At 42.9% G+C, this 26,537-nt stretch overlaps 1 protein-coding gene across 1 annotated transcript; it reads right to left on the bottom strand.

Annotated features, from left to right (window-relative positions):
* Window positions 1–188: 188 nt before the first annotated feature.
* LOC136423087 (transmembrane protein 116-like) lies at window positions 189–24,888 on the bottom strand. The gene is made up of 15 exons (XM_066411111.1): window positions 24,843–24,888; window positions 18,097–18,198; window positions 16,748–16,791; window positions 13,956–14,019; window positions 13,302–13,439; window positions 12,103–12,207; window positions 11,062–11,111; window positions 10,212–10,289; window positions 6,489–6,525; window positions 5,357–5,428; window positions 4,905–4,956; window positions 4,047–4,136; window positions 3,239–3,318; window positions 2,698–2,838; window positions 189–2,015 (listed from the first exon to the last, which is right to left on the bottom strand). The coding sequence occupies exons 2-15, from the start codon at window positions 18,175–18,177 to the stop codon at window positions 1,878–1,880; spliced, it is 1,170 nt and encodes a 389-aa protein (XP_066267208.1). The 5' UTR covers window positions 18,178–18,198; window positions 24,843–24,888; the 3' UTR covers window positions 189–1,877.
* Between the last annotated feature and the right edge of the window lie 1,649 nt (window positions 24,889–26,537).

A 26,537-nucleotide genomic window follows, 5' to 3' on the forward strand; every position in this document is an offset into this window, starting at 1 on the left:
TTACTGGCCGTGGAAAGATCAGCATAAAAACATAGCCTCCTTCGCAGACTTCCTATAACGGCGGCGTATATATATTGGGAGGGGGTGGCAAGGTTCTCTAATGCCGGCAAGGGAGTTGTGTAGCCGAGGGACGACCGCCGCCACAACTCCCTCGGCTACACAACTCCCTTGCCGGCATTAGAGAACCTTGCCACCCCCTCTCAATATATATACGCCGCCGTTATGGGAAGTCTGCGAAGGAGGCTAATAAAAACAGAGTCTGAGAGGAAAGTCTGTACCTAAAGTTTCTTACACACAGTTTCAGGGAGTGAATTATTCAAGTTTTCCTCCCAGCACTCTGTTTTCATCTTGTCTTCTTGTCAAATACTGACATTAACATAAGATGTCCATGAAACAAGAAAATATTGTAATGAAATAAGTACACCAAAACGTAAAAAATTACTTTAAAAAATCTTAACTATTTTAGGTGACTTGAGGACTTGTCACCCCGAAACCCGAATAAATAAAACTCCAGAATTTGCCTGAGTATAATAAACAATAGATAAATCCCTCGATTTACATTGTATACAACAAATCTCGTCCATTTAGTAATCAATAAATCATAAAACACTTGTTCCATCACCTTTTGCATCAATGTGTGCAAAATATCATGTCCAATATAATAATAAAACGATTTAGAATCTAAAAAAACACCTTGATTCACAAATATGTACATGTCCATAAAACTTGAATATACACAACCAGTATGTACATGAATTATATTTTATGTTGATCACATCAATATTATAATAATAATAAGAGTCTTACACCAATCCTCATTAGAAGCACAAGAATAATTGGACAAAATTATCTTAATCAAAAGGAATTTCAAGATGAAGAAGTAAACCTTGTTCATATCTTATCACTTAAATGTTAAAATCCTCCCTACACCTTTTGGTGTACAGGGGCGGTGCCCATCACCGTTTCTATAGCCCTTGGGCCACACAGGCCGCTTGAGTAGGGGGCTAGTCCACTGGTAGTGGTGTGCGTTTAACTCCCATACTCTATCCCATTGCTAAGCAGAGAAAGTAGTATGTACATTGTACCATGTTTTCAAAGTCTTTGGCTAGGACCCAGGCGGGGTTTGAACCCCCGACCTTGCAAATGCAAGACAAACTCTCTACTCCCATGTCCATTGCACGAGTCTGGTACTTCATATCTTATGCTTGAGAAATATGAACTCTTGATAACTGAAAGTATCCCTCTGTATACCTACATCACATAACTGGCAAACTGTCTTGTGGCATAACACACCTGGTTCTAACCATAAGGTAAGTACACGTTATGTAAGGGCAACCGATGGCCACCAAAGGCTCTCTTGTCAAAATCTAAAACCCTGAAAGTTAAGTGCATGAATTGTGGTTCACACAGACTGCTTGGTGAGCGTGTGGCAGTTGGGGTGCCTGTGTGGATGGGTCACACAGGGACTGCCTCATGAGGGTGTAGCGGATGGGTTCCTGGGTGGGTGGGTCTCACACAGACTGCTTGGTGAGGGTGTGGCGGGTGGGTTCCTGGGTGGGTGGGTCTCACACAGACTGCTTGGTGAGGGTGTGGCGGATGGGTTCCTGGGTGGGTGGGTCTCACACGGACTGCTTGGTGAGGGTGTGGCAGAATTGGGTTCCTGGGTGGGTGGGTCTCACACGGACTGCTTGGTGAGGGTGTGGCAGAATTGGGTTCCTGGGTGGGTGGGTCTCACACGGACTGCTTGGTGAGGGTGTGTTTCCTGGCTGGGTGGGTCTCACATAGACTGCTTGGTGAGGGTGTGTTTCCTGGGTGGGTGGGTCTCACACGGACTGCTTGGTGAGGGTGTGGCGGGTGGGTTCCTGGGTGGGTGGGTCTCACACGGACTGCTTGGTGAGGGTGTGGCGGGTGGGGTTCCTGGGTGGGTGGGTCTCGTTGAAACTGGTTCGGAAAGACAGCACACCTGGGGGTGGGGTTGTGGGGCTGCTACGCCCGCTTGACCCGTAGTGGATCACCTGCAACAACATACAAACAAATAAACAAACAAATAAGCAACTACCATTCACCACGGCAACTGCCTTTTTAAGAAATGTTTCCATGATTGTACATAATGGTTTTCATTTAATGGTAACATTTAGATCTTCAATTAACCTAAAGTCCTTCAAGTTACCTTGCCAAAATCAAAGAGAAGGCAGACTTTGTCATACAGACACACACACACACAGAAACATAAATTTAAAAGCACCCAGTGACTACTAGCAATGGTATCCATTCCTATCATAACTGTTCAGTCTCTCTCATTCGCTCTGCAAATTTTTGTGAATACGATGAAAGAGAGATTCGTATTGAGCTATCATACGAATAGACAACCATAGCTCACAAAATCATAAATATAGAATACAACATGGTGTATTCTATATCACCCGAGGTACCAGCCCGACCACGGGAAAAACACGTCAAATTTCAATGTGAAATGCACTAGAAGTTGATGTCCTTGAATAAAAAATCGTAACAACAGAAATTCCAACATATCCGGTATTCAAACGGCGCAAACAAAGTGGGTTTTAATGATTCCATGGTAGCCCGTGTGATAAAAGTAGAACCCCGTGTGATAACCCAAATTATCAACCGGTTCGGAACGCCCGTATGAAACGTTGGTTGTCTCGGGCTAGGTATGACGTAAAAAACAACACCCACGCTTGAGCGAGCCATTAGGAGCGGCTTCTGTGCGGAGGTAGTGGCGGCGGCCGTGCCGTCCCTCCAGGCCTCCCGGAAGCCGCTGCGGGTCCATCCATACACCAGGCTGTTCAGGAACCCCTGGGCTGGCGCAGTCACTCCCTGCACGGACACAACACAGCACGGTATTGTAGTGATTTGTATGTCGATGACGGTTAGACATCCAGGTAATAAAATTTGCAAGGTAACAGTTGCTCAAGCAACTGGATACAATTTGTCTTCACTTCATTAAGTTATCAATTCAGGGTTTTGGTTTATTACTTATGGTGACTCAAGTTTCTCATTTAGTCAGTGACTGTAGATAGAAAGAAAGAATGCCGTCACAGCAGATGCTCTCTGATCATGGAACGTCTGTCAGTGACCGTTTCTGATTTTTATCCAGTTAACGTTAGTTGCTTGAGTAATTGTTATCTTGCATAATGTTCTTCAGTTTTTGTCCCTTTATCTATTTCCTTCTCTACAGGGAAGAATTTGCAAAATCAGAACTTAATGATATGCTCACCTGTAGAATGTATAGGACGACGTATCTTGAGAACTCGGGGAACTTCTCCTGGGACAAGTCTGTGATGGCCACTGTCAACGCTGCAAGACAAGGACCAGTTGTAAGTATATGCTAAACAAGTTTGAATCAATAGCTTCTGAAGTGATGCTGCATTTATGTAGGGCTACTGAAAACTAAGTCTTATTGTCCACCGTTTTTTAATTCACAACAAAGTGGAAGGGAAAAACACTGCTTAACACCACCATTTTCTTTTATTATATCTTCCTTTCCCTCCTTCTCCATCTCTCTTCCCCATTCTGTCTCCTTCCCTCCATCTCTTTCCCTCTCTTTCTTTCTCTCCACCTAGCTCCCTCTCTCCCCTCTCCCATTTTCCTGCTTTTTCTCATCCCCTCACTCTGGATCCCTCCCTCCCCTCTCTCTAGATACCTCCTTCCTGTCTCCCTGTCTAAATCTTCCTCTTCCTCTCTCCCTCTCTCTGTCTTCCTCTCCCTCTCTCTTCCTCCCTCTTCCCTACTCTTTGTCTCCCTCTCCCTCCCTTTCTCTCCACCTGTCTCCCTCTTCCTCCCCCTCTAGCTAGATCTCTCCTCTTTCTTCTCCCTCTCTGTCTTCCCCTCTCCTGTCTTTTTTTCCCTCTCCCCTGATAGCTCTCTCTCTCTCTGTCTCTCTCTGTCTCTCTCTCTCTGTCTCTCTCTCCCTTCTCTCTCTCCCCTCTCTCTATACCTCTCTTCCTCTGTCCCCCTCTCTCTCTCTCCCTCACTCTCTCTCCCCTCTCTGTACATGTCTTCCCCCCTCCCCTCTCATTACCTACCAGGTGACCAGCAGAAGAGAAAGACCAGGATGTAGAGGGTGACTCGTGTCTTGAGCAGCCCCAGGGCGTCACGTTGGGAATTGGTCCAGACTGGACGGGACACAGAATGGACTGCATCAGTCTCAGAGTAAACGTTAACAGTCAACCAAATATTACCCAATTTGAGTGTAGAACTAACAATGTCATTATTTCAGAAAGCCTGTAGAAGTCATCAGGAGAAAGCCTAAGCATATTGAAAGGCAATTTTCCTCAGGGTAATAAACAAGAAATACAAAATATTGTTCAATGAACCAGGGAACACAGAAAAATGTTGTATCTTATACAGTTGTTTAGCGATAAAGCTTCAATCATGTACTCAGCCAGACATTTGTCAGTTCATTCCTTTGTTTGTTCAATCTCATGTCAGTCTGGATGAATGGTGAAACTTCCTACGTTTGGATGACATTATAACATAAACAGTGTGTACATGGAGATGCATGATCGAATGGTATTACTATTGACATTTATGTCATACCCTGGCAGGGATTATGTTCGATATGGATGTTCCGGACCGGGTGATATCTTGGGTTATCTCACGGCCTCTACTTTTATCACATGGGCTTCCATGGAACATTTCGAACCCACTTTGCATGCGCTGGTTGTGCCGCTGTCAAAAATTGGAATACTGGATTCGGACGATGAAATTGCAGCTGTCTTTTGTTTGAATACATCAACTTCTCTCAACTTCTAGCGCATTTCGCACTGAAAAATACAATACGGTGTATTCCGCATCACCCTCAGTCCCAGCCCTCCCATGATCGGGCTGGTACCTCGGGCAATATAGAATACACCGCGTTGTATTCTATATGTTGAACTTACTGTTGGACTTGAGCACACGGCCGTACACTCGATAGGACAGCATGTACAGCACCTGAGGAATGGACAGAAATACTTAAGACCATCTACAAGGTGTTGACTTCCAGTTCTCTACAAGACTTCAAGATTACTTAGGACCATCTACAAGACATTAAAGCTGATTATTTACACCTTGGACAAAATATACAGACTTAAAATCCATTCATCTACAAGATCTGAAGGTTACTAATGACCACAAGACATTAAAAACATACAAGACGTGAAAAGCATCAGATTCTACAAGATACAAAATAGAACTTAACTTAAGAATATAGTAATCAATTTACTTAAGACTATCTACAAGACACAAAGAACATACATGACATAAAGAGCATCTACAAGATACAGATGGGTAAACACTTAAGACACAGTCATCTCGAAGATGTGAGGACGATCAAGACGTGATCTGTACTCACCACAATGGCGGAGATGGACAGCACCAAACAGCCGACCAGCACCAGCGAGGTGTAGCTGTTCCAGTCCAGGCACTGAGCAGGAGGAAAATACTTTTAAATTAGTAAAAATTCTGGGCAAAAGGTAGCATCAGCAGGATGTGCGATAGAAGCAGGGCTGTCTCCAGGACCCGCCCCTCTGTCTGGGAAGGAAATTTGCTTGTTGGGACGGACAAAAACTTGACCCGGTCCTTTAAAAACTGAACTTCATCACAATGAAATTCATGAAACTGTTGTTGTTTATTTATCATTTGTTACAATCATGATCATGGCAGATTTAACTACGAAAATTGACAACATGGGCCCAAACAATGAGTGGGGGGAAAAAGTTACAGACAGCCCTAGATAGTATTTATCTATTTATTTCGATTTACCACATTTGTGGAAGGATTGACATAACAGGTGAACTATCACCTTTTTCAAGATGTTATCCCAGACCAGACTGTAAGGTTTGGACCATCGCACCCCGGGGCATGCCCCTACTCTTTTTCGAAAGGTGTGGTGGGTTCTTTAACGTGCGCGGGGTGTGGCTCTCCCCAAACACGGGACCTCCATTTAACGTCCTATCCGAGGGACGTTCTTAACCCTAGATGAGCTAGGTACTCATTTACACCTGAGTGAAGTGAGGAAAGTCGTGTTAAGTGCCTTTCCCAAGGGCACAACGTCGGGGCGCAAGTCCGGACATGTCTCTGAGCACACCGGGACACGAACCCGGGACCCATTGTTTGACAGCCGAGTGATCTACCACTGCGCCACACGGACGCCACATAGTAAACGCACCCCTGGATTAGAAGGAACATCTAGACTAAGTACATGATAATAACTGTGGGACAAGGAAGCCTGGACATTGCTGAAAAATACAGTTACAACACAACACGATACCAAAAAACAGGCAATTCTTGTTGCAAAGAAATCCCCTGTTCAGGTCATCACAGTTTGAACCAATAGCCAATATGATCATTGCTTCATGGTCCCTTTTTGATTTAAACAAACTTTTTACTGAAATCTTCTATAACAAGGTTGACCAACAACAAACTTTACATTTACTTTAAACTAAAATAAAAAGAAGCTTCTGAATATTGTGTTTAGTACTCACGTTGCCAGTAGACGATCTGCCAAACGGCATCAAGCATCTGAAAACACAAAGACACAACATCAGAGATATTGCATTTTATTTAAGTTTCACCAGGTAAGTACATAACACGTCATGTATTTGGAAAACAAGGCTTTTATTACACAACCTACATGCAAAAGCCTCAACCTAGCCAATATTTTAAAACTTGAAGGTTTTTATCAATTTTATTTAATAACCAAACTGTTACCTAAAAGATGTACCTAGCCGAACTTGCAATAACTTTAACAGACAGCTGACAAGTTTTGGAATGTCGGCTTGAGATACAATTTTTAGGTTAATAATTGCTATAAGAGAACCTAACTTTTCAATCAGAATGATCTAGTGATACTGTCCGTATACTATCTGGGGATATTCACTACGGATCTTGCAGAGCTTGCGGAAAGCAACCACACCAGTGAATCGGGAACTGAGGTCAACCTTACATGGTCTAGGCATCCTGAAGTGGAGAAGCAGACCAAGGGGATGCAAAGCTGGTAGGAACCATGCACGATACATACAAACAGTCATCGGGAATAGACCAATCGCTAATTACGTTCAGTCAAGGCATGTAGCACAGCTGCGCCCTGTTATGACAGAACAAAAGACAAAAACATTCCGTCGACCTCGACACATGCCAAGAATGCTGCTTACCAACACCAGGTCGCTGGTAAACAAGCTTGACGAGTTTCAAGCAATCCTGTCCACATCCGATATTGACATCGCGGTTGTAACTGAAACGTGGTTTACCCCACAACTACCAGCCGAAATGACATCCATACAGAATTTCAACCTCTTCTCTAAGTGTAGAAACGACAGGCGTGGAGGAGGAGTCGCAGTGTACACTAAGGAGAGCATTCCTTCGAAGCCTCTGGACATTCCTATTCCAACGGAACTTGAGTGTGTTTGGATCCACATCCGCCCCTATTGGCTCCCGAGATCTGTAACATCTATTGCTCTGTGTGCGGTATACCATCCCCCAAACTCGGCTCATGAAGAGGCTTTAGTTGACTTTCTGTCAACATCGATTGACGAGATTCGTAGACAATATCCAGATATAGGAGTGGTCGTTCTTGGCGACCTTAACCGACTGGATGTTACTGGCCTTTGCTCGCAGCACTCACTGAAACAACTTGTGAAGATGCCGACACGTGAGAATGCCATCCTCGACCAGATACTGGCCAATGACATCTTGGCCACCTGCTACCAAGAACCAACAACTGATCCCCCCATTGGTGACAGCGACCACAACTGTGTTATCTGGGAGGAAAGACCAACTTCCAAAACTGGTAACGAGACCCATAAGAAACAGGTGCGACCCCTGCGAGAGTCAGACTTGCGAGCCTTTGGATGTTGGATTACTGGCCATGATTGGGAGGAAGTGTACTGTGCAGACAACACCCAGGAGAAGAGTTCAGCGTTCTACACTACTCTGCTCAGTGCGGTTGACAGTTTTTTCCCAGTTAAGACTGTAAGAATCCACAAGCAAGATAAACCCTGGATTAATCCACATTTGAAAACTCTGATCAGAGACCGACAACGGGCCTTTGCGGAGGGAAATCGCCCAAAGTGGAAACATCTTCGGAACAAAATCTCTAAAAACATCCAGTCGTCGAAGAAAGCCTTCTACAGAAACAAAATAGAGCACCTCAAAACGACAGATCCCAGAAAGTGGTACAATGCCATCAAAGATATAACCAATTGCAGCAAAGGACAGCTCTGTGTTGAAGTACCTGGCGTACCATCATCATCGCCCAAGGCTGTAGCGAGCGCCATCAATGTCCACTTGGCAGCGGCATCACAGCAGCACGCCCCTTTGCAGCTCCAAGATCTCCCAGCGTACCTGCCTGCCCCAGCCCCTCCACCTTTTGTCTCTTTCTGGGACATGTGGCATAGACTCAAGAAGGTGAAGATTGGAAAGGCCACTGGCAGCGATAATATTTCCCCCAGGATAGTCCGGGAGTTCGCTTTTGAACTGTGCCAACCACTGTGCGATATCATGAACACTTCGCTCTGTGAAGGTGTTGTACCCGACGTTTGGAAGGACGCGGATGTCATCCCGGTCCCTAAGGAGATGCCACCAAGTCTGTCAAAGTTGAGACCTATCTCTTTAACATCAGTGTTTGCCAAGGTGTGTGAAGGCATCATAACTGAGTGGTGTCTCAAGGATGTACTTCCCCGTGTAGACCCGCGACAATATGGGTCACTGCGAGGCCGCTCGACTACACACTACTTGACGTTTCTGACGCACAAGATTCTGGAAACAGCAGACAAACGTAGCCACCTGTCGACGCTAGTCCTTACGGATTTTACACGAGCCTTTGACTCAGTCCATCACCACACTGCCGTCAACAAACTGATTGAACTTGGAGTCCGCCCATCTGTCATACCTTGGATCATCAGTTTTCTCTCGGAACGACGACAGCGAGTCAGATACCAAGGTGAAGTGTCAGAATGGCAAACACTAACGTGCGGAGTGCCACAGGGTACAAAGCTAGGGCCGTTGGTCTTTCTAGTTCTTGTTAACGACGCAGTACCCGTTGACAACACGACAGCAGATACCTTCAAGTATGTCGACGACTTGTCGTTATTAGAACCACGACATGTTCTTAGAGTGCCCACCATCCAAGATGACATCGACGGCTTAGCCAGATGGACCGATGAAAACCATATGACTTTGAACCCGTCCAAATGTAAAGTGCTTTTGTTCTGTTTCATGAAGCATCCACCACCCCCACCTGTCATCACAGTGGGTCCCACTCAGCTGGAGGTTGTAGAATATGCGCGCATCCTGGGCATCATACTACAGAGCAACCTTAAGTGGACCAAGCACGTCGAGATGATTGTTGGGAAGGGCAGCAAACGTCTCTATATGTTAAGAACATTGTCCAAGCATGGCCTTACTACCGATGACCTTGTACTTGTTTATATCGGCTTCGTGCGTCCGGTATTAGAATATGCATGCCAAGTGTGGCATCCGGGATTGACTGTGGCTGAATCTAAGTCAATTGAGACAGTGCAGAAGAGGGCGTGTAAGATCATCTTGAGACAGAACTACACCTGCTACAGCTCAGCCCTGACAGAACTCTCCCTTACACCACTGGTCCAAAGACGACTAGAACTATGCAGAAGTTATGCTCGCTCCCTACTGAGATCCCCGATCTTCCGAGACTGCCTCCCACCGTGCCGCGAGGCGATTTCCGGCAGAAAGACTCGGTCGTGTAACCGGCTACAGACTTTTAAAGCAAATACCGCCAGATTCACTAAGAGCCCCATTTACTACATGGTTACTCTGCTAAACAGCACTGACTAGTAAGAGAATATGACATTAAGATTTTAAATCCGAAGAAATTTGTAATTGTTATGGTAACAATGAAATGTATTGTAAATTTGATTATTGATATTGTGAACTGTATTGTAAATTTGATTATTGATATTGTGAACAAGCCTGTTAATTCAGCCTCAGGGCTGCCACGAGGCCTGTATCTGTTTGTCTACTGAATAAACCTGTCATCATCTATTTATCGTTAATATCTATATTAATGCAATTGGCTATGAGGGAAGTGTAAAAACAATGCTGCGCCTTTTAAATTAAATTAATTTTGTTGTAAATTTCTATTAAGCAGCTCACAGGTTGCACTTGCCATTCATAGAGCTTGATAGTTTAGAAGACTGACAGAAACTTGAAATAAAAACACCCTCACTCACCTTGTACAGGTGTCGACCCCCTGAACAACCTGGGACCTGTGCAGTGCAGGTGGAATCATGACCAGCACTGGGATAAACCTACACAGGAGGAAACGTCGACAATGTTTTAAGTTCTACTGAAGGATACAACTGATCATGAAGAATTTTCCAAGGTGGTAAAATTGTACAATACCTTGTTCACATCTACAGGTACATGTAGTGTTCACCTTGGCAGAAAGGCAAGAAGTGACCTTATATTACCTTTCACAAGAATCTTACCCACCACAACCAAACACCAGAAGATGTCTTATTTATGATATGATAAAGGAATGCCTGTACTTATAAGTGCCATGAGGAATTAAGGAGGACAGCGTAAACCTTAAGATTACATTAAGGTTCAGTCAAACCAGAACAAGTGACCACCAGTCCTGGTCAATGTTTTTGGTGGTCCCTTACATGATGTTTTTCCCATTGACATATTTTAAGCATTAATAATCCTGTATATTGTGACCGCCTGTCCACATAGACCAGATTTTATCGGTTCCTTGAGTGGTCTTCTTGGGCAGGTTTGACTGTACCTCAATGCACTACTGACACTTTAAAAGGCAATTACATGTATGGCCAGAATGTTAAAGCAAATTACACAGCACACTGAGCTTAAACACCAGGGTAGCAAATAAAAGACTACATCGATCACGAAATGAGAGTATTCTCAAGAAATAAGAGTATTCTCAAGAAATGAAAGTATTCTCAACAAATGAGTCAGAGTATTCTCAAGAAATGAGAGGAGTCTCCACAGGTGAGTTTGAAACACGAAGAACAGGAAAGTTTGTCACCACACCAATGATCTGCACTACGGATGAGAACATACCATGATAACACATAGACTAAACGCATCGTCCAGACCATCCATCGTGTCGACTGTTGAAAACAAAGGCAGTTAGCGACTGTTAGAAGCAACAACTACAGCATGGTAATAGGCAGTGAGTACAACAAACTGTTAATCACATGACTTGTACACTAAGATATTGGACTTTTCTTTTTACACAACCAGTCACTTCTTACATGCTGACGTTTCGGTGTCTGTCAGACACCTTCTTCAGAGCTGACTGGAGTACTGCTTCTCGCCGCTATCAGTAGCTGAATGTAGGTGGTGCTTTTGCAGCGAGAACAGTGACAGCGACAGACACCGAAACATCAGCAGTGACTGGTTGTATAAAAAGAAAACTCCAATATCCTACGTTCTGCCAACCTGATGAAATTATTTTTGGATGTTAATCACACTATCATGGGTGGCCAGCAATGCAGCATGTATTATTAGCAACTTTTAAAAATTTGTCTCAATATATTGTATTTTTCTTAAAGCTCAGACCCCCAATTTTGGCCGATCAACTTCAAGTTTATCATTATCATCATTAAGAGTGCTTTTTTGTGAAAGCAGCAGCGAAATATGCCAAATGGGCCTTTTACTATGATACCATTTTCAGTATCTGGGCATTAGACATTGTTGGAAAGAATTAACTTTAAAGATAGTTATTAATAAGCTGTTAAGCTGTAAAGCATGGTCATTACAAATCATGTATATGTCAATGAAGGTTAGATATCCAGGTAATGCAAAATAAATCAAGCAACTGGATAACTTTTCTGAGCCAGATGTTTCAGAAAGCATCCACTATCTTTCAGCAGTCATGCACTCACTAAGGGAAGGAAAGAAATTCACAGTAACTGATGTCAGATAGTTGATGCTATCTGAAACATCTGACTCTTAAGATAATTTTCAAGTCACTTGTCAATGAATTATTATGTATTATGGCGTCGCTATCATATTATGAAGGTAGATATTACTGTTAGTAAACATGTAATGCTGACAGAATACGCCAGGTGACACAACAGTGTGCCGTGGTTGTCCTACCATGAGAAGGGACAGGTTGTTGGCCTTGTTCTCACGATCCTTGAGGCGGATGTAGACGTTCAGTGCGTAGTTCATCGTCAGGAAAAATGTCACCAGGTGGACCGCCTGTGAGGAGACATGTATTTAGTGATTAGTGAAAGTGATCTCACTAACCAGTTTAGCTCACCGAAGAGTTACTGTAAAATGCAGAAATGTTTGCGGGGATTTAATTTCGTGGTAGGGAGAAAATAGAGTGTTTGCAGTGGTTTTGAATTTGTGTTTGAAACAATTATAAGCGCTACAGTCACACAATGGAACAGCTTTTTGCGGTGGTTCCAAGTTCGCGGTAAATAGTTCACTGCAAAAAAAGTGAACATAAAACCACCACGAACATTCCTGCATTTGTTGTTGTGACAGAGAAGACAGACAGTATTTACCGGTTCATTGAGAAAGCCCCTGGCTCTTTTTGACAAGCACAATAAACAGTGGACCACTGTTTAGCGTCCCATCTTAATACCCTTTCCAGTAGCAATTTTGCATATCAGGTGAGTGACACAACTGGGTTTTGAACTCACGACTTGACGCTGCATCATACAATGTATGAATTTTCAAAGACATTTCTATAAATAGTACATACTCCTTCCTCTGCTTATTATTAGTACCCAGTATTTTGGACAGAATATGGTACTGGTAGTAATGAACACACACCACTAACAGTGGACTAAGCCCCCCTCTGTAGTGTTTGCACAAAGTTGTGTGGCCTAAGGGCTATTAAAATATGGGTGCCACCCTATGCACTATCTGGTGCAGGAAGGACTTAAATTACTCCGGTCTGTTAAATGGAGGTATTGTAGTAACTTGCTGTGTGTTTGTGTGTCTTGATATTTGGTATGTGGGTTAAGGTCTTGATGAGACCTCAAAATTGAACCTTGAAGAAGGTGACAGATGGTCACCGAAACGTTGGTTGAATAAATCTCTTGGTTGTGTAAAAAAAACAGTCAGAATTGCCTTGAAGAAGGTGACAGATGGTCACCGAAACGTCGGTTGAATAAATCTCTTGGTTGTGTAAAAAAAGTATTTTTATTCAGTGACTTACCAAACTGATGAAACTATTTACGGAGACCTCAAAGTGATTAGAACTTGAGCCCTCTAGCAGCATGTTATGGTACTGCAGCGGATCCAGTTATGACATTTTGCATTCTGGTTTTTAAATAACGTACCTCTGTGACCAGCTGAAGGTAGAAGCACCTGTCATTGCCGGGATCATCTTCGCTGTCCAGTCTCCATAGCAACGAGCCAACCAACCAGCACGCAGCAAGCAGCAGGTCAGCAACTGCCAGGTGGAACAGGGGGCGCACCTGCAAAAGGACGGGGTTGTCTGGTTAAAACTTTAAAGTGAAAAACGATCTCTGACAAGTTTAGTTCAACTAACGCAATGAACACTTTTTTGGACACTGAACAGGACTATTTCCTGAGAGGAGTGAAAGAGGCCATCTACATCAGAGCCGGGGCCAGCAAGTTTCCTTGTTGCTTCAGAAGCCTGACATGTTTTTACAGGAGGGGTTGCTAGCTCTTCCCCTCCTAACATGCTAAAGGCACCTCTTCGTAGCCTGATCATGAGTACCAGCCTCTGTAGTGACCGCTGGCTCAAACAAATTCCCTTGCTATCCGTGGTTGGCAAGCAAATTTTTTTGAGCCAGCGGTCACTACGGAGGCTGGTACTCAGGCTAACCTCTTCGAACACTGGACCCTAGGCCTAATATTCTACATTGTATGTCCCTTCTAAAAGACTGATGCAGCCAAGCTTAAAGCCCTGGAAAACACAAATGGCAACAACAACAACAACAACAGACTGAGTGTAGTTTAAGTCTCACCTCTGCACTCCTGAATATCTTCTTGACCATGGAGTAGAGGATGATGGACAGGGTGGCAAGGATACTGTTGGAATGAAAAGAAAGATGACTTCACTATTAATAATCATTGCATTATTTACGAGGTATCTCAGTATTGGTACCATAATGTAAAAAAAACATGGTGACATGGTGAGTCTTTATCATCCGGGCAAGACCTAATCTTCACTTGAAAGTTCATCTGTGTTGGTAGAAGTCATTCTGATTGGAGTTTAAACTGTAAATGCCGAGTCACGTGTCTCATCTGCATAACGTAACGTCACAGAAGCAGTGGATTGCTCACTCCTTGACAAAGACTGGAGCTGATCAGTCGAAAATTTGGGTAAGTCCAATTTTTGTGTTGGCATTTACAGTTTAAACTCCATTCAGAAGACCTAATCTTGTTGCCTCAGTGCTGCGGTCTTGCCAACTCTGGTGGTACGAACACGTTGAACGTGCCAGTGGCTGCATCAACACCATCACTAAAATGCAGTTGCCAGCAATAGAGGTCGTGGTAGACCCAGGAAATCTTGGTTGGAGTGTGTCAGGAAGGACATCACAGTGTGCAGCCTCACCAGCATGCATGAACCCCGTGGACAGAGCCGCTTAGAAGCCTCGTGTGAAGACTAGCCGGCTGCTGCCCACCTGTTTCAGGGACCCACCGCAGCAGTATAATCAAATAATGCAATGGATACTACATATTAATAACTAACTATCTCCTCAAACTGTTGCTCACGGGCCATTTGATATAGCAGAGAGTAAGTCGAACTGAGGTCTGCATTTCAACAGTGTACAATCATCTTCATTTTAACCTTCTCCCTGCTGCCTAACCCCAGCACGAAGGTTAAAAAATGTATCATTTCAGCAACTAGTATTTTCAGAAAATGTTCTTACAGTACTACGGTTTGTTTGTTTGTTTGTTTTGAGTAAGATCTCCATTAGTGTCACATAAGGCCACACCAATTTAATTTCTTGGTTAATGGATTTTTATTTTCAAAATTTTGGGCCAGCCTTCTGTTTTCATGATTTTTTTTTTCAAAAAGTTTTTTTTGTGGAAAATAAAAATCCGTTAACCAAGAAATTAAATTGGTGTGGCCTAAAGAAACACTATTCCACCTGGAGTCCACTTTCATAAGAAGTAAAATTAGATAAGACTACACCTACATGTAAGTGCATTTGTGACAGTTTCCTTGACTGAATAAATGGGTTGATGGATGGCCTTGCATGTAGACAGCAGAATCTTATAACTAGGCCATCTCATGCAAGCTACTCCAAATCCTTTGGTATGTTGACCGTAAGGTCATTATACGTTGGCCTAACGTCACAGGTCATTTCGTACGTTGACCGTAAGGTCATTATACATTGGCCTAACGTCACAGGTCATTTTCAACATAGCAGAATAATCATAATGGCTAACACAGAGGCATGGGACACATTTCCATGACAACGTGCATACACAATGTATGTACTGCATTCGATTGTCCTGGAAACGATTTGGCTTGTCCCATGTTACGTTTCTTTCCCAGTGTAAAATACATTGGGACGGTACGTAGTACATTGGCCCTGTAATGGGGTCGCCATGTACGTCATAGCCAGGAATGGGGTCGCCATGTGCGTCATATTGTCATTATCGGCATCTTCATCATCATCATCTTGTCACTCTCAACAAAGACATCAAGAGAAGCACAACACAATATGCTAATTAGCAGATGGAGCCACAATGATTGGTCTGTCTTTAATTAGGAAAGCCATCTTCTCTAACTCCTCAGTAACATTGTACAGTAACTCATTCGACATTCACTTATTGATAATAAATATACATAATATACTAGACTTTTAATGTTTAAAGAATCTTGGGAATCAGCTATAAAGGGATTTACCTTTTATAATTCTCTGGGAAATGTTGCAACATTCCAACATACATTCCGAAAAAAGACACAATAGAGGCATCATTCTTCACCTCCTAATTATAATGCAAAATAAGAGCTCCTGGCAAGTCTGGTAAGTCAGTCTATAGTAATTACAATTCAGTGTGTTATTTGTGAGTCTTGTGACAATCCCCCAATCACCCTTACGACTCTATAACGTCTGCAAATGTGTATTGGGCTGTGTACTGTCTAGTCAAGTACACAGTGTGCAGGTAGTACATGTATATACGTCTGACGTCCCCTGCATATACTGTAAAAATACACCAACACCTGAGATGATTGGCCTACAATATTAACTACAGCCTCAGGGCTGACCTATATATTTGGGAAGGTACATTGTTTTGCAACATTATGCCAAGAAATTATGAAGACAAGAGAAGGGGTGACCTGGTTTGTTTGGCTGAAAATGTGTTTACAGTACTAGTGGTGAAGCTGCAATTTACTCTTAGCTACTTCAAAAATGCTTCACTTCAATTTAGGTCAGATAACATAAGAGGAAGAACTTTTGCCTTACTTTCTCTTAGCCAACAAAAGGGCGAAATTCACAATCTATTAGTATTTTCATCTCTTGTCTACATTAAAGTTAAGTTCCTCCCAGAACTAGGTGCTGCATAAAGCGGCGCCCATCTCCGTTTCAAAAGCCCTGGGCCCCACAACTTTGTGCAAGTCACTACAACAGGGGGCTAGTCTACTGGTAGCGGTGTTTGTTTAACTAAATACTGAGTGCTTAGAGCAGAGAAAGCAGTATGTACCATTTTTATGGTACATACTGAGTCTTTGGTATGTCTACAAGTCATGCAGTTTCATTATGATATTCAATGAAAAAAGACACATGTGAGGAGATCTTACCTGATAGTCGCCATGATCATATGGATGTAGCTCAGGGCCTCCATCTGAAAAACACCAAATAGAATATTCATTCTGGTTTCTACAGAACTGATCAGACATTAGTGTTGAATGGTTAGTTTCAAGAGATGATGGCAATGAAAATCATTTAATAAACTTAAGGTGGATACAGTCAGAGTTTGGAATTCAAGAAAGGGAAGGCAACAGTTAGGCATGACTGTCATACCTTCTCAGTAGGAGAAGCGCATCCCTGCTAATCAGCTGATGTACTAATTAATCCACTCCATTAATCGGTGGCGCCGTGTTGACACAACGATTAGGGTGTTAAATGGCCCAGAACCCAGAGGTCCTGAGTTCGTATCTCCTGACATGCCCCCAATGTTGTGCCTAAATTTGGAAAACTTTGCACTTTACATGACTTTCCTTACACCAACCAGGTGTAAAAATGGGTACCTGACTTCGGTTGGGGAGGTAAAAGGCGGTGGAATGAGAGGGTTGGGCTCCACCTTCCAATACCATGCCCCAGACGTAATAGATAGCTGATGGGAGTGGCCAAGATATCTGGATATAACAGCAGTCCCGCCCACCGAGGGGTTTCTAGTCTCCCCGAGGGCGAAGCCCGAGTGGAGACTAGAAACCCCAAGGTGGCGGGACTGCTGTTATATCCAGATATCGAGGCCAATACCATCAGCTATCTAATTTAGCCCATGGCATACTTCCCCGAAGCTTCCCTAGTTCAGCAGCTCTACTAAATGTTACTTTATTTTGTCCTGAAAGTCCAGAAATCTCTCTTTTTGCTGGACAAGCTGACAAACAAGTTACAGCTGCAAGGCCAGCACAGACAAGGGAGTAAAACATATGGGGAGAGTCCCAAATCCCCGGGCAATTAGAAATCAGAGCAGGGATTGGTCAGAATAGGTCACATGGTTATATCACCCACAGTTTTTCTATATCACCCACAGTTTTTCTATATCACCCACAGATATCACTCACACTTTTCTGATATCCCACACTATGTGGATATAACCACAGAAAATTGGGGCTTCCCATTGGCTGAGGGGAAGTAGCCATGGGCTAAACAGTGGATAACAACCCACTACCCTTATGGCTTCAAAAAGGCTAACTTAAAGGGACTAGCTTTACCATTAACACTACCAACTGGATTTGGGGTTAAACAAACGTTTTGGGGGTCCTCACCCAAAATGGGGCGTGAAAAGGAGGGAAACTGTCTCTTTCTAACCCACTTTTCACTACTTGGTCCAAGTAAAATGGGGTAAGGATCCCCAAAACGTCCGTTTAACCACATAATCCAGTGTAATTGGCATGAAGTAAATAAAAACATTTCAACTTACATTTTTCCTGTCTTCATCATCTGCCGTGCACCTGGCATCTCTGCCCCCAGCTGCAGGTATGTCTGCTGTGGTCGGGTCCATCCTAGCGTCTGCTCTGCGTGTCTGTGAAGGGAATGAGAGGTTACTGACCATTTTTGCTCCAGGCAATCCAGATTCTAATCTCTACGTCTGATTGGTTACCTGAGTTCAGACTGTTAGGCCACACCAATTCTATTTGTTGCTTTTCGGATTTAAAAAAAACACAACCTGGAGCGACAGGGCGAAAATAAATAAAAAATGCAAATTGTCTGGGGTGAAGATAACAGTTTGCATAACATAAAGAATAAGAGGATTATTCAAGTTTCAGCTTTGTATGGCTCATTTAATGCAATGAACCCCTTTCTTTGATACTATAGTATGGTACTATAATCAGTAACAAAATTACCTTTTGCTATGTAATATATGAATTGATATTGAGAAATAGTTCTAATAAATGAATGATAACATGTGACCACACTGTATGTGCAGGCCTTTATAATCTATTTTGGTGTCTATTGAGTTTACAACTGAACAGTCAAATAGTAAAATCGTGAGTCAAAATTTGTGAATGGGAATATTAATAGCGACCCAATTTTTTTTTTTCGAAATGGGAAAAAATAGGACAGGCTATTCCGAGAAGCAGAAAAAAAATCAGCGTGGCCTTATGATAGGTGTCACCCCCCCCCCACACCAGAGAATGGTATTGCCCAGGACTCAGGGGGGTAGAGGGCCTTGGGCATGAGTTACCGGAGAGGGACAGGAAAGATGGGTCCGAGAAGGGTGTCTGTCCTGTCAAGTGGAATAAAACGTAGTTTGCAGAGATCTTTGCGTATCGCCTCATGTTTGAAAGAACCTTTGATTCGTAAGAATCGTAATAATAGACAAAATAATACAGACAAAACTGAGGATGGCTTCAGGCATTCTGGATTACAATTAGAATATATTTAGAACATTGCTTCAGACAATCTGCATTGTATAAAATGGAATGTCTATTTCTGATTGGTTTAAGCAGTTTCGACATTTAAATGTCTGACTGTTTTCCTAGTATATCATATGATGCCTGTATACTAATGCCATTGAAACAGAAGTACATACAACTGAACATTTTTTTGGCAATCTGGATTATGTGAAATAGAATCTCTATTTCTGATTGGTTCCTGAGTTTAGACATTTACGTACTATGCATGTTTCATTACTGCCATACTGTATAATATTATACAGTTAAACCTGGCCGGGCGACCTGTGTCCTCCAGTCACCACAGCTTCTCGAGTTGTACAATTTTATGCTGTCCATGCATGAACGTACACACAAACACACACACACACACACACACACACACACACACACACACACACACACACACACACATACACACACACACAAACACACACACACACTGTCCTCATACACTCAAACGTACACACACACACACACCACACACACACACACACACACACACACACACACACACACACACACACACACATACACACACACACAAACACACACACACACTGTCCTCATACACTCAAACGTACACACACACACTCACACATACACTCACATAAACACACACACACACACACACACACACTCACATAAAAAAAACCACATACTCACACAATCACACAAATTGATCCATTGTGTCTATCATTTTATACTTCGTTCACTTCAACTCCCGTATAAAATACAAGGTTTTCAATTTACACAGAAGAGAAGGCCGAGATTCAAACCCACGTCCTTCACAGTGGTTAGAAAGTGGGATGACATAAATAACAATCAGACCAAAAAGTGACACCCGAGAATTTTGGTGTCCGTGTCCCAGAAAATAGGTCCCATCCTTCACCCTCTTCAGACGCCGTAGATGTATTAAAGCCAGGTAAGGGTTTTATTAAGCGGCCGAACCTCGGACTGGGGACGAGCGTTTTACGGGCCCAGTCTCACTTCCGTTAAAATTCCATGGGATTGGAACCCACGAATGGTACGATGATGAATGGTGGGATGACAATAACACAATAACAATCAGACCGAAAAGTGACGCCCGAGAATCTTGGGGTCGGTGTCCCAGAAAATAGGTCCCATCCTTCACCCTTTTCAGACGCTGTAGACGAAAGGTAAGGGTATAATTAAGTCGTCGAACCTTGGACTGGGGACGAAGCACAACGTTTTTTCCTTAGCTATTAGTGCAATGCGGCTTCACTACGGCTTGCCTATTTCTGGCCATTAGCACACTGGGTCACCCATTCTTCTCGATAAGTGTGTAGCGTGAGAGGTTGGACGCCCTAATTCAAAGCTCCCTCACAGTCACAGTCATACTGAAGAGTGTGCTAGAATTCTCGGACTGCCTCATGCGTCGCATGGCGTGGGAGACTCTACGACTAATCAAGTAAGACAGTAACTGTTATACATGTACACAGGCTGCCGGCCTTAAGTCCCCATTCGATAGGACAATGCGACTCTTTTCCAGGGCGCAACCTCGAGCCGCTGGCTACCCAGAATTTGAACCTGAGATGTGGTGAGAGACAGAGTGCGCAAACCACTACTGTACCACCCAGACACGACTTAGACAGTGATATAAACACATTGAAAGATCACCAGGACTGTCTGTGTAGAAAAATACCTAGGTGGCCTGGTATGTACATGTATACCATCCCGCAGGCCAGTGAAGTGGCGTTTTACAAGCCCAGTCTCACTTTGTTTAAAATTCCTTGGGATTCGAACCAACGACCTTCAATCACAGCGGTGAGAAAGTGGGACGAATGGTACGATGATGAATGGTGGGATGACAATAACAATCAGACCATGGAGTGACAACCAAGAATCTTGGTGTCAGCGTCCCAGAAAATAGGTCCCATCCTTCACCCTCTTCAGACGCCGTAGACGTAAGGTAAAGGTACATGTATTGTTAAGCGGTCAAATCTTTGACTGGGGACGAAGCACAAGGTTTTTTCATGGAATCATGGAGTCAGTGTCCCAGATCAGAAAATAGGTCCCATCCTTCACCCTCTTCAGATGCCATAGACGTAAGGTAAAGGTATTATTAAGTGGTGGAATCTCGGACTGGGGACGAAGCATGACACTTTTTATGGAATCATGGAGTCAGTGTCCCAGATCAGAAAATAAGTCCCATCCTTCACCCTCTTCAGAAGTCTTCTTAACCCTTGTCCTGCTGAGCCTGACATATTCCTTCGTTTCAATTTGCTGCTGGAGAAGACGGATGCCCAAAGTGTGTGGGTCTCAGATTCGCAACCTGTCATCCACCTTAAACAAATCCACGCGAAGGCTACCATGTCAACCCTCCTAACTCCGATGTAGGAACTGACACGGTCATCATACTCGATTTGAATATCTGTGTTTGTATCTGTACTATGTATCTGTATAGGAATAAAGATTATACGTCGAGTGATTGCCATAAGTAGGGCTCTGCTCCTTTGCCCCGCTTTAGCTAATATTTGCTACATGTATGTTCCAGCTTCCTATCATAACAAAATAATTGGATCAGGTGATACTATTCCATATCATGTTCCAGTTACCGTGAAAAATGCAATTGAAAAACAAACCTATCAAAAACTGTTCGGAGACATGAAAACAATACATTTCAACTTCCTACAAGAGAAATTGGGGTCTGGTTTTGGATGTCCATTTTTGGATGTCCGAGATGATCATGACATCAATGGCGTTGTAGGTGGCAGGTGTAAAATAACCAACAGCTGCCGCGCCACGTGGCTGCGAAGCTGGTGTGTTACGCCAAAAGGCTGGCTACGCAGATACAGATACTGTCAATGCATTTAAGTTCGCATGGTTTTTATTTCGCGCTAAGGCGAAAATGGAGTGTTTACGGTGGTTTTAAGTGCGGCAGCACTATAGTCCCATATTGCTACATGTATAGGTGGTTTTAAGTTTGCGGTGAAATGGTCGCCGCAAAAACTACAAACATGAAACCACTGCGAACATTTCTGCATTTACAGTACATCTTAACCCAAAAGCTAAGGCACAGGCACATGTGCGTCCGCACACTGGGCATACGTCGGTCATCAGGTGATATACTTTGAGCCGCCCCCTGGAGATCGCAAATTTTTTTTTTTCCGGTTGCAGCTTGTTTTTTTGCAGTTTCCCAACATTTGCGATATTGAAAAAACAAACCTATTAATAATATCTTAAGTGACATGTCAGGGACAAGAACCAGACACTGGTACTATAATTACAAGGTGTGAAACGTGCCACATGTGTGGACTAACCAAGCCTTAAGGCTTGACGTATGACAGGTCATAAAAATGGCTGATTTACTCGTACATTTACACGCAAAATAGGCATTGCATGAGGTTGTCGTCTGTCCAGAAACATTTCTTGTGCAAATCGGGCCTTGGCTAACCAATTTTCTATTGGTTAGGGGGTTAAGCAGCAGGGAGAAGGTTAAAAGACTTACTAATGACAACGTAAACAATGATTCAGAATGATTTGAAGGACTTGCCGTATCTCTGTTTACCTCTTAATATTACCTTTTCTCCCCTGTCATCTCCATGAAAAGTGACCTGCAGGCCAGTTTGAGGTTCTCACAAATACATAAAGCTTCAAGCAAACAAAATGAACACGACATCAACGCACCTGTCCCATACCTAACAGTTAGACAATCTGTCCCTTGAAATATGTCACTTATATGATCTAGACTGGAACATTTTGTAACTGACAACAATACACAAAACTGCACAGTCACAGTAAGTTGGAAAACCAACTACAGTCAAACCTGCCTAGGCGACCACCTTTTCAAGGCGACCACCTGGCCATGGCGACCGCTTTTTCTCGGTCCCAAAATTTGTCCCCATAGACGTAAGCATTAATTAATATAAGATGCCTGCTCAAGGTGACCACCTCCCCAACGCGACCGAGACAGCAGAATGTGAATGGATTTTGACAAACGTATTACGTACAGGCAAACCTGTACAAGTGACCACTTCGAATTCTACAGTACTGTAAAATTCAATCCCCGCAAACTTAAAACTTCATAACAGTATTCTTTTCTATGACAATTAAAACCTACTATTTCATATCTGATTCAATCATTACGACAAAACACTCTTGATACAGGAAAGACTATCATAATGAAAGTTGAAGATAGGTGCAAAAACAAGAGAGAAAGTCCAATGAACTATTAACTCACCTCTAGCGTTGATGATTAGAAGTTAAGAAGCCTGAGAATTGACTTCTACTGATTCACAGGCCACCCTTGATTCAGCCTATATATAGTGCCAAAGCAGCTGATCATTTGCATAGAATTATCTATGTAAACAGGTCAGCTTTGTCAGAATGGGACTTATGATAAGTAAAGCTGCTGTCGGGCCACAGCAAGTAAACTTCATGGATGACATCCCTTGTGCATGGATTTTTGCCTGAATCGAAAAAAAAAAAGTTGTTTTCCAGTGATGGTTTGGCAAGAAAATATGGAAAATACTTCTATGATATACCGTGTGAATTAATCCTTGAGTGTAGGTTGTAGACGTGACGTCACTTAGACCTCGTTCACACTAAAAAAATTGAATCGGATTAAACGTTTTACTCCGATAGAATTGATCCGATCGCGATTGATTTTTGCAGTGTGAACACTCCCAATCGGATTGCTTTTCCCTGGATTGGATTATTTGAATCCACCTCCCGGAGGTAATCTGGGGAGGATTAATCCAATCCAATCTAATCCGATCGAATATCGAGTGTGAACGCAAAGACGATTGGATTGCCGGTGTTGTCGGCTGGTACGTGGGGTCATAGCTCGCATTGCGCGGGAACACAAAACGCAAGCCACGTCAGATTGCTCCGTGTATTTTTGTCAACAATGCCCCACAAGACGGATCCAGCGAGAGCTAATTAGTGGGCCGTGTGCTATCTGGCTATCTGTGGCGGCGCAAGTTGCTTCCCCGGCCGAAGGATTAGCGCCAGGAGCGCGGTGGTCTGGCACCCAGGCTACTGCTACTACTACTATGCAGGTGATGTAATATCCACAATATTTACTTGCTGTGGCCTTAGGATGATTAACACCTAGTTTTTAAAGACATTTGATAAGAAGAATTCAGAAGGGAAGGAAAAGACGCAAGCTAAGCAATAAACCTCAAGAAACTGTTGTTAATAACATCAAGTCTCAGAGTTGGTGTAAAAATACCCTTAAGGGGAGTATCAGCAAAACTGCTGTGATAACACTAATCATAATGACACTAATTGTCCTTTACCTGGAAACACCTGAAGCAAAAGGTCACACTAAGGTCTAAAAACTGGGTCCAGAAAATAAAAGGTGAGGGACATTATAAGTGAGAAACGTTTCGGTGCAAAATCTGCAATTATCATTGTACGTGTACAATTGGGAAAAGTTGCAGAGCGACGTAAAGGTGAATTTGATAGTTTTAAAGTTAATTTATTAAAGTAATTCTCACAGGAAGATTAAAGAGGCAGTCCACATCCAGTTGGAGCGTGTTGGGATGAACCGTACCGGAGGTTCAAGGGAGCTGCCCAAGTCCTACTTACCCCTACTCCGCAAGGAGGCGGGGGAGGCAGGAAGATCTTCACAAGTCTCGGCCTAGTCTCGTGTTCTCGCGAGACTAGGTCACTCCGTGAACAAGACGTATAGAAGACGTCGAAAATTTGGTGGTGCGTATTTCGCTACCGAAATATTTTTAAGTCACTGTTTGAGTTGATTTAAAAGTTAAAACTCTGATAATAGAGACAGATGTTCTTCACTTACCTTGTAACTTGTAGGAAGGCCTCTGAACCAAGGACAAACTATAACATGTTGTCAATGCTTACGTCTGATGACTAAGAAACCATTTTATACCATAGCCTTGAACCTCTCTTTCAGAAGCTAAGTTTACAAAACATCAAAGAAAGTTGTCCTTAGATACCCTTCAGGGTCGATGAACTGGGGTTTTTGGGGACAAAATCTTTCAGTTAGCAGTCATTGACCCCAAGACTGCACATTTGACTTCTAGTAACACAGGTCAGGAATACTGCAACATTACTGATTTTAGTGCACAATACGTAATGTTAGTATCTGTCACACTTTTAATTACATTTTTTTCCATTTTACCCTTTTCATCCGAATGTTGCTTTTGCTTTTGCTTCTCTCTCTCTCTCTGTCCCTGTGTGTCCGTATGTGTGTGTCTGTCACATGTTTGTGTCTGTATCTATCTACCTGTGTGTGCTTGTGTGTACTTGTCTGCGTATGTGTGTTTGTGTCCATGTGTGTATGCGTATGTATGTTTATGTGTGTGCGTGAGTGTGTATGTGTGTATATGTGTGTTTATGTGTTTGTGTGTGCGAGTGTGTGTTTGTGTGTGTGTGTGAAAGTGTGTGTGTGTGTGTGTGAGAGAGCATGTGTGTGTGTGTGTTTGTGTATGTGTGTGTGTAAAAGTGTGTGTGTGTGTATATGCGTGTTTATGTGTTTGTGTGTGCAAACTGTGCATGTGTGTGTGTTTGTGTGTGTGTGAGAGCATGTGTGTGTGTGTTTGTGTGTGTTCATGTGTTTGCGTGTGTGAAAGTGTGTGTGTATGAGAGCATGTGTGTGTGTGAGTGCGTGTGTTTCCGTCAATAGCTCTCTCAGTGTCCTTTTCTCTTGCTAAGTTGCATCTAGCGTAACATTCAATGTGAAGAAATTGCTCTGATGAAAAAAATAATAAAAAGTCTTCATAATGTCGACCTCTCTGAATAACTGAAACTTCTAACCAAGGAGTTCTTGTTCTAGCATCGCATTGTATAAGTGGAAGCTAAGTTCGGAATTGGACCCCTCTTTGTCCTGATGGTTTACAACACGGACCAGCCCTTTCCATATAAATCTTTTTTCTAAATTTATGAGGGCTGTTCCAAAACTATTGTGCCATTGGGGATTACAACCCACAACCATTTCATCGTCACTATTTAGTGAATTACGAGTCTGGTTATTCCTTTATCTCTTCAGCCTCCTCTTTCTATTGTCTTTCTGCACCATGGGGATTCGAGCCCATAAAATGTTTGTCCTCGTTAAGTTTACGACTCAGACCAGTTCGTTGAATCCAAACTTACAGCTCCCCATGGTCATATTTCTATACTGCTGGGGGTTCGAACCCAAGAGACCTTTATCACCCCGAAATACATGGAACTCAGTTACAACGCATATTCCAAGGGAGAGAGACTGGTATTACCACCGGTAAAAAGAACTGAAAGAACAGAGAAAAATATATTTTCTAAACTTTTAATTGTCTTTTCAACAATTTTGAGCCATTGTGAATTTGAACCCACAGCTGTACCCTTTAAGTCCTCATTAACTAGTAAATGTTTACAACTCTGGTCGTTCTTTTATCTCTTTTATCTCTAAATTTCTATTGTCTTTTCGCACCATATTTGTGGACTCAAAGCCATATTATTATTTTTGCCCTTCTTAAATCTATAACTTATGCCATTTCGT

Source organism: Branchiostoma lanceolatum, chromosome 1, assembly GCF_035083965.1.
Source record: "Branchiostoma lanceolatum isolate klBraLanc5 chromosome 1, klBraLanc5.hap2, whole genome shotgun sequence".
Taxonomy (NCBI): Eukaryota; Metazoa; Chordata; class Leptocardii; order Amphioxiformes; family Branchiostomatidae; genus Branchiostoma; species Branchiostoma lanceolatum.

Excerpts from the sequence above, each read along its gene's own strand:
- LOC136423087 (XM_066411111.1), bottom strand. The coding sequence starts at position 18,177 with ATGGACCCGACCACAGCAGACATACCTGCAGCTGGGGGCAGAGATGCC. Across the intron at positions 10,290-11,061 it reads TTAGTCTATGTGTTATCATG|GTTTATCCCAGTGCTGGTCA; the intron begins GTATGTTCTCAT and ends CCTCCTGTGTAG. Across the intron at positions 4,137-4,904 it reads CCGTGTGCTCAAGTCCAACA|TCTGGACCAATTCCCAACGT; the intron begins GTAAGTTCAACA and ends TGTCCCGTCCAG.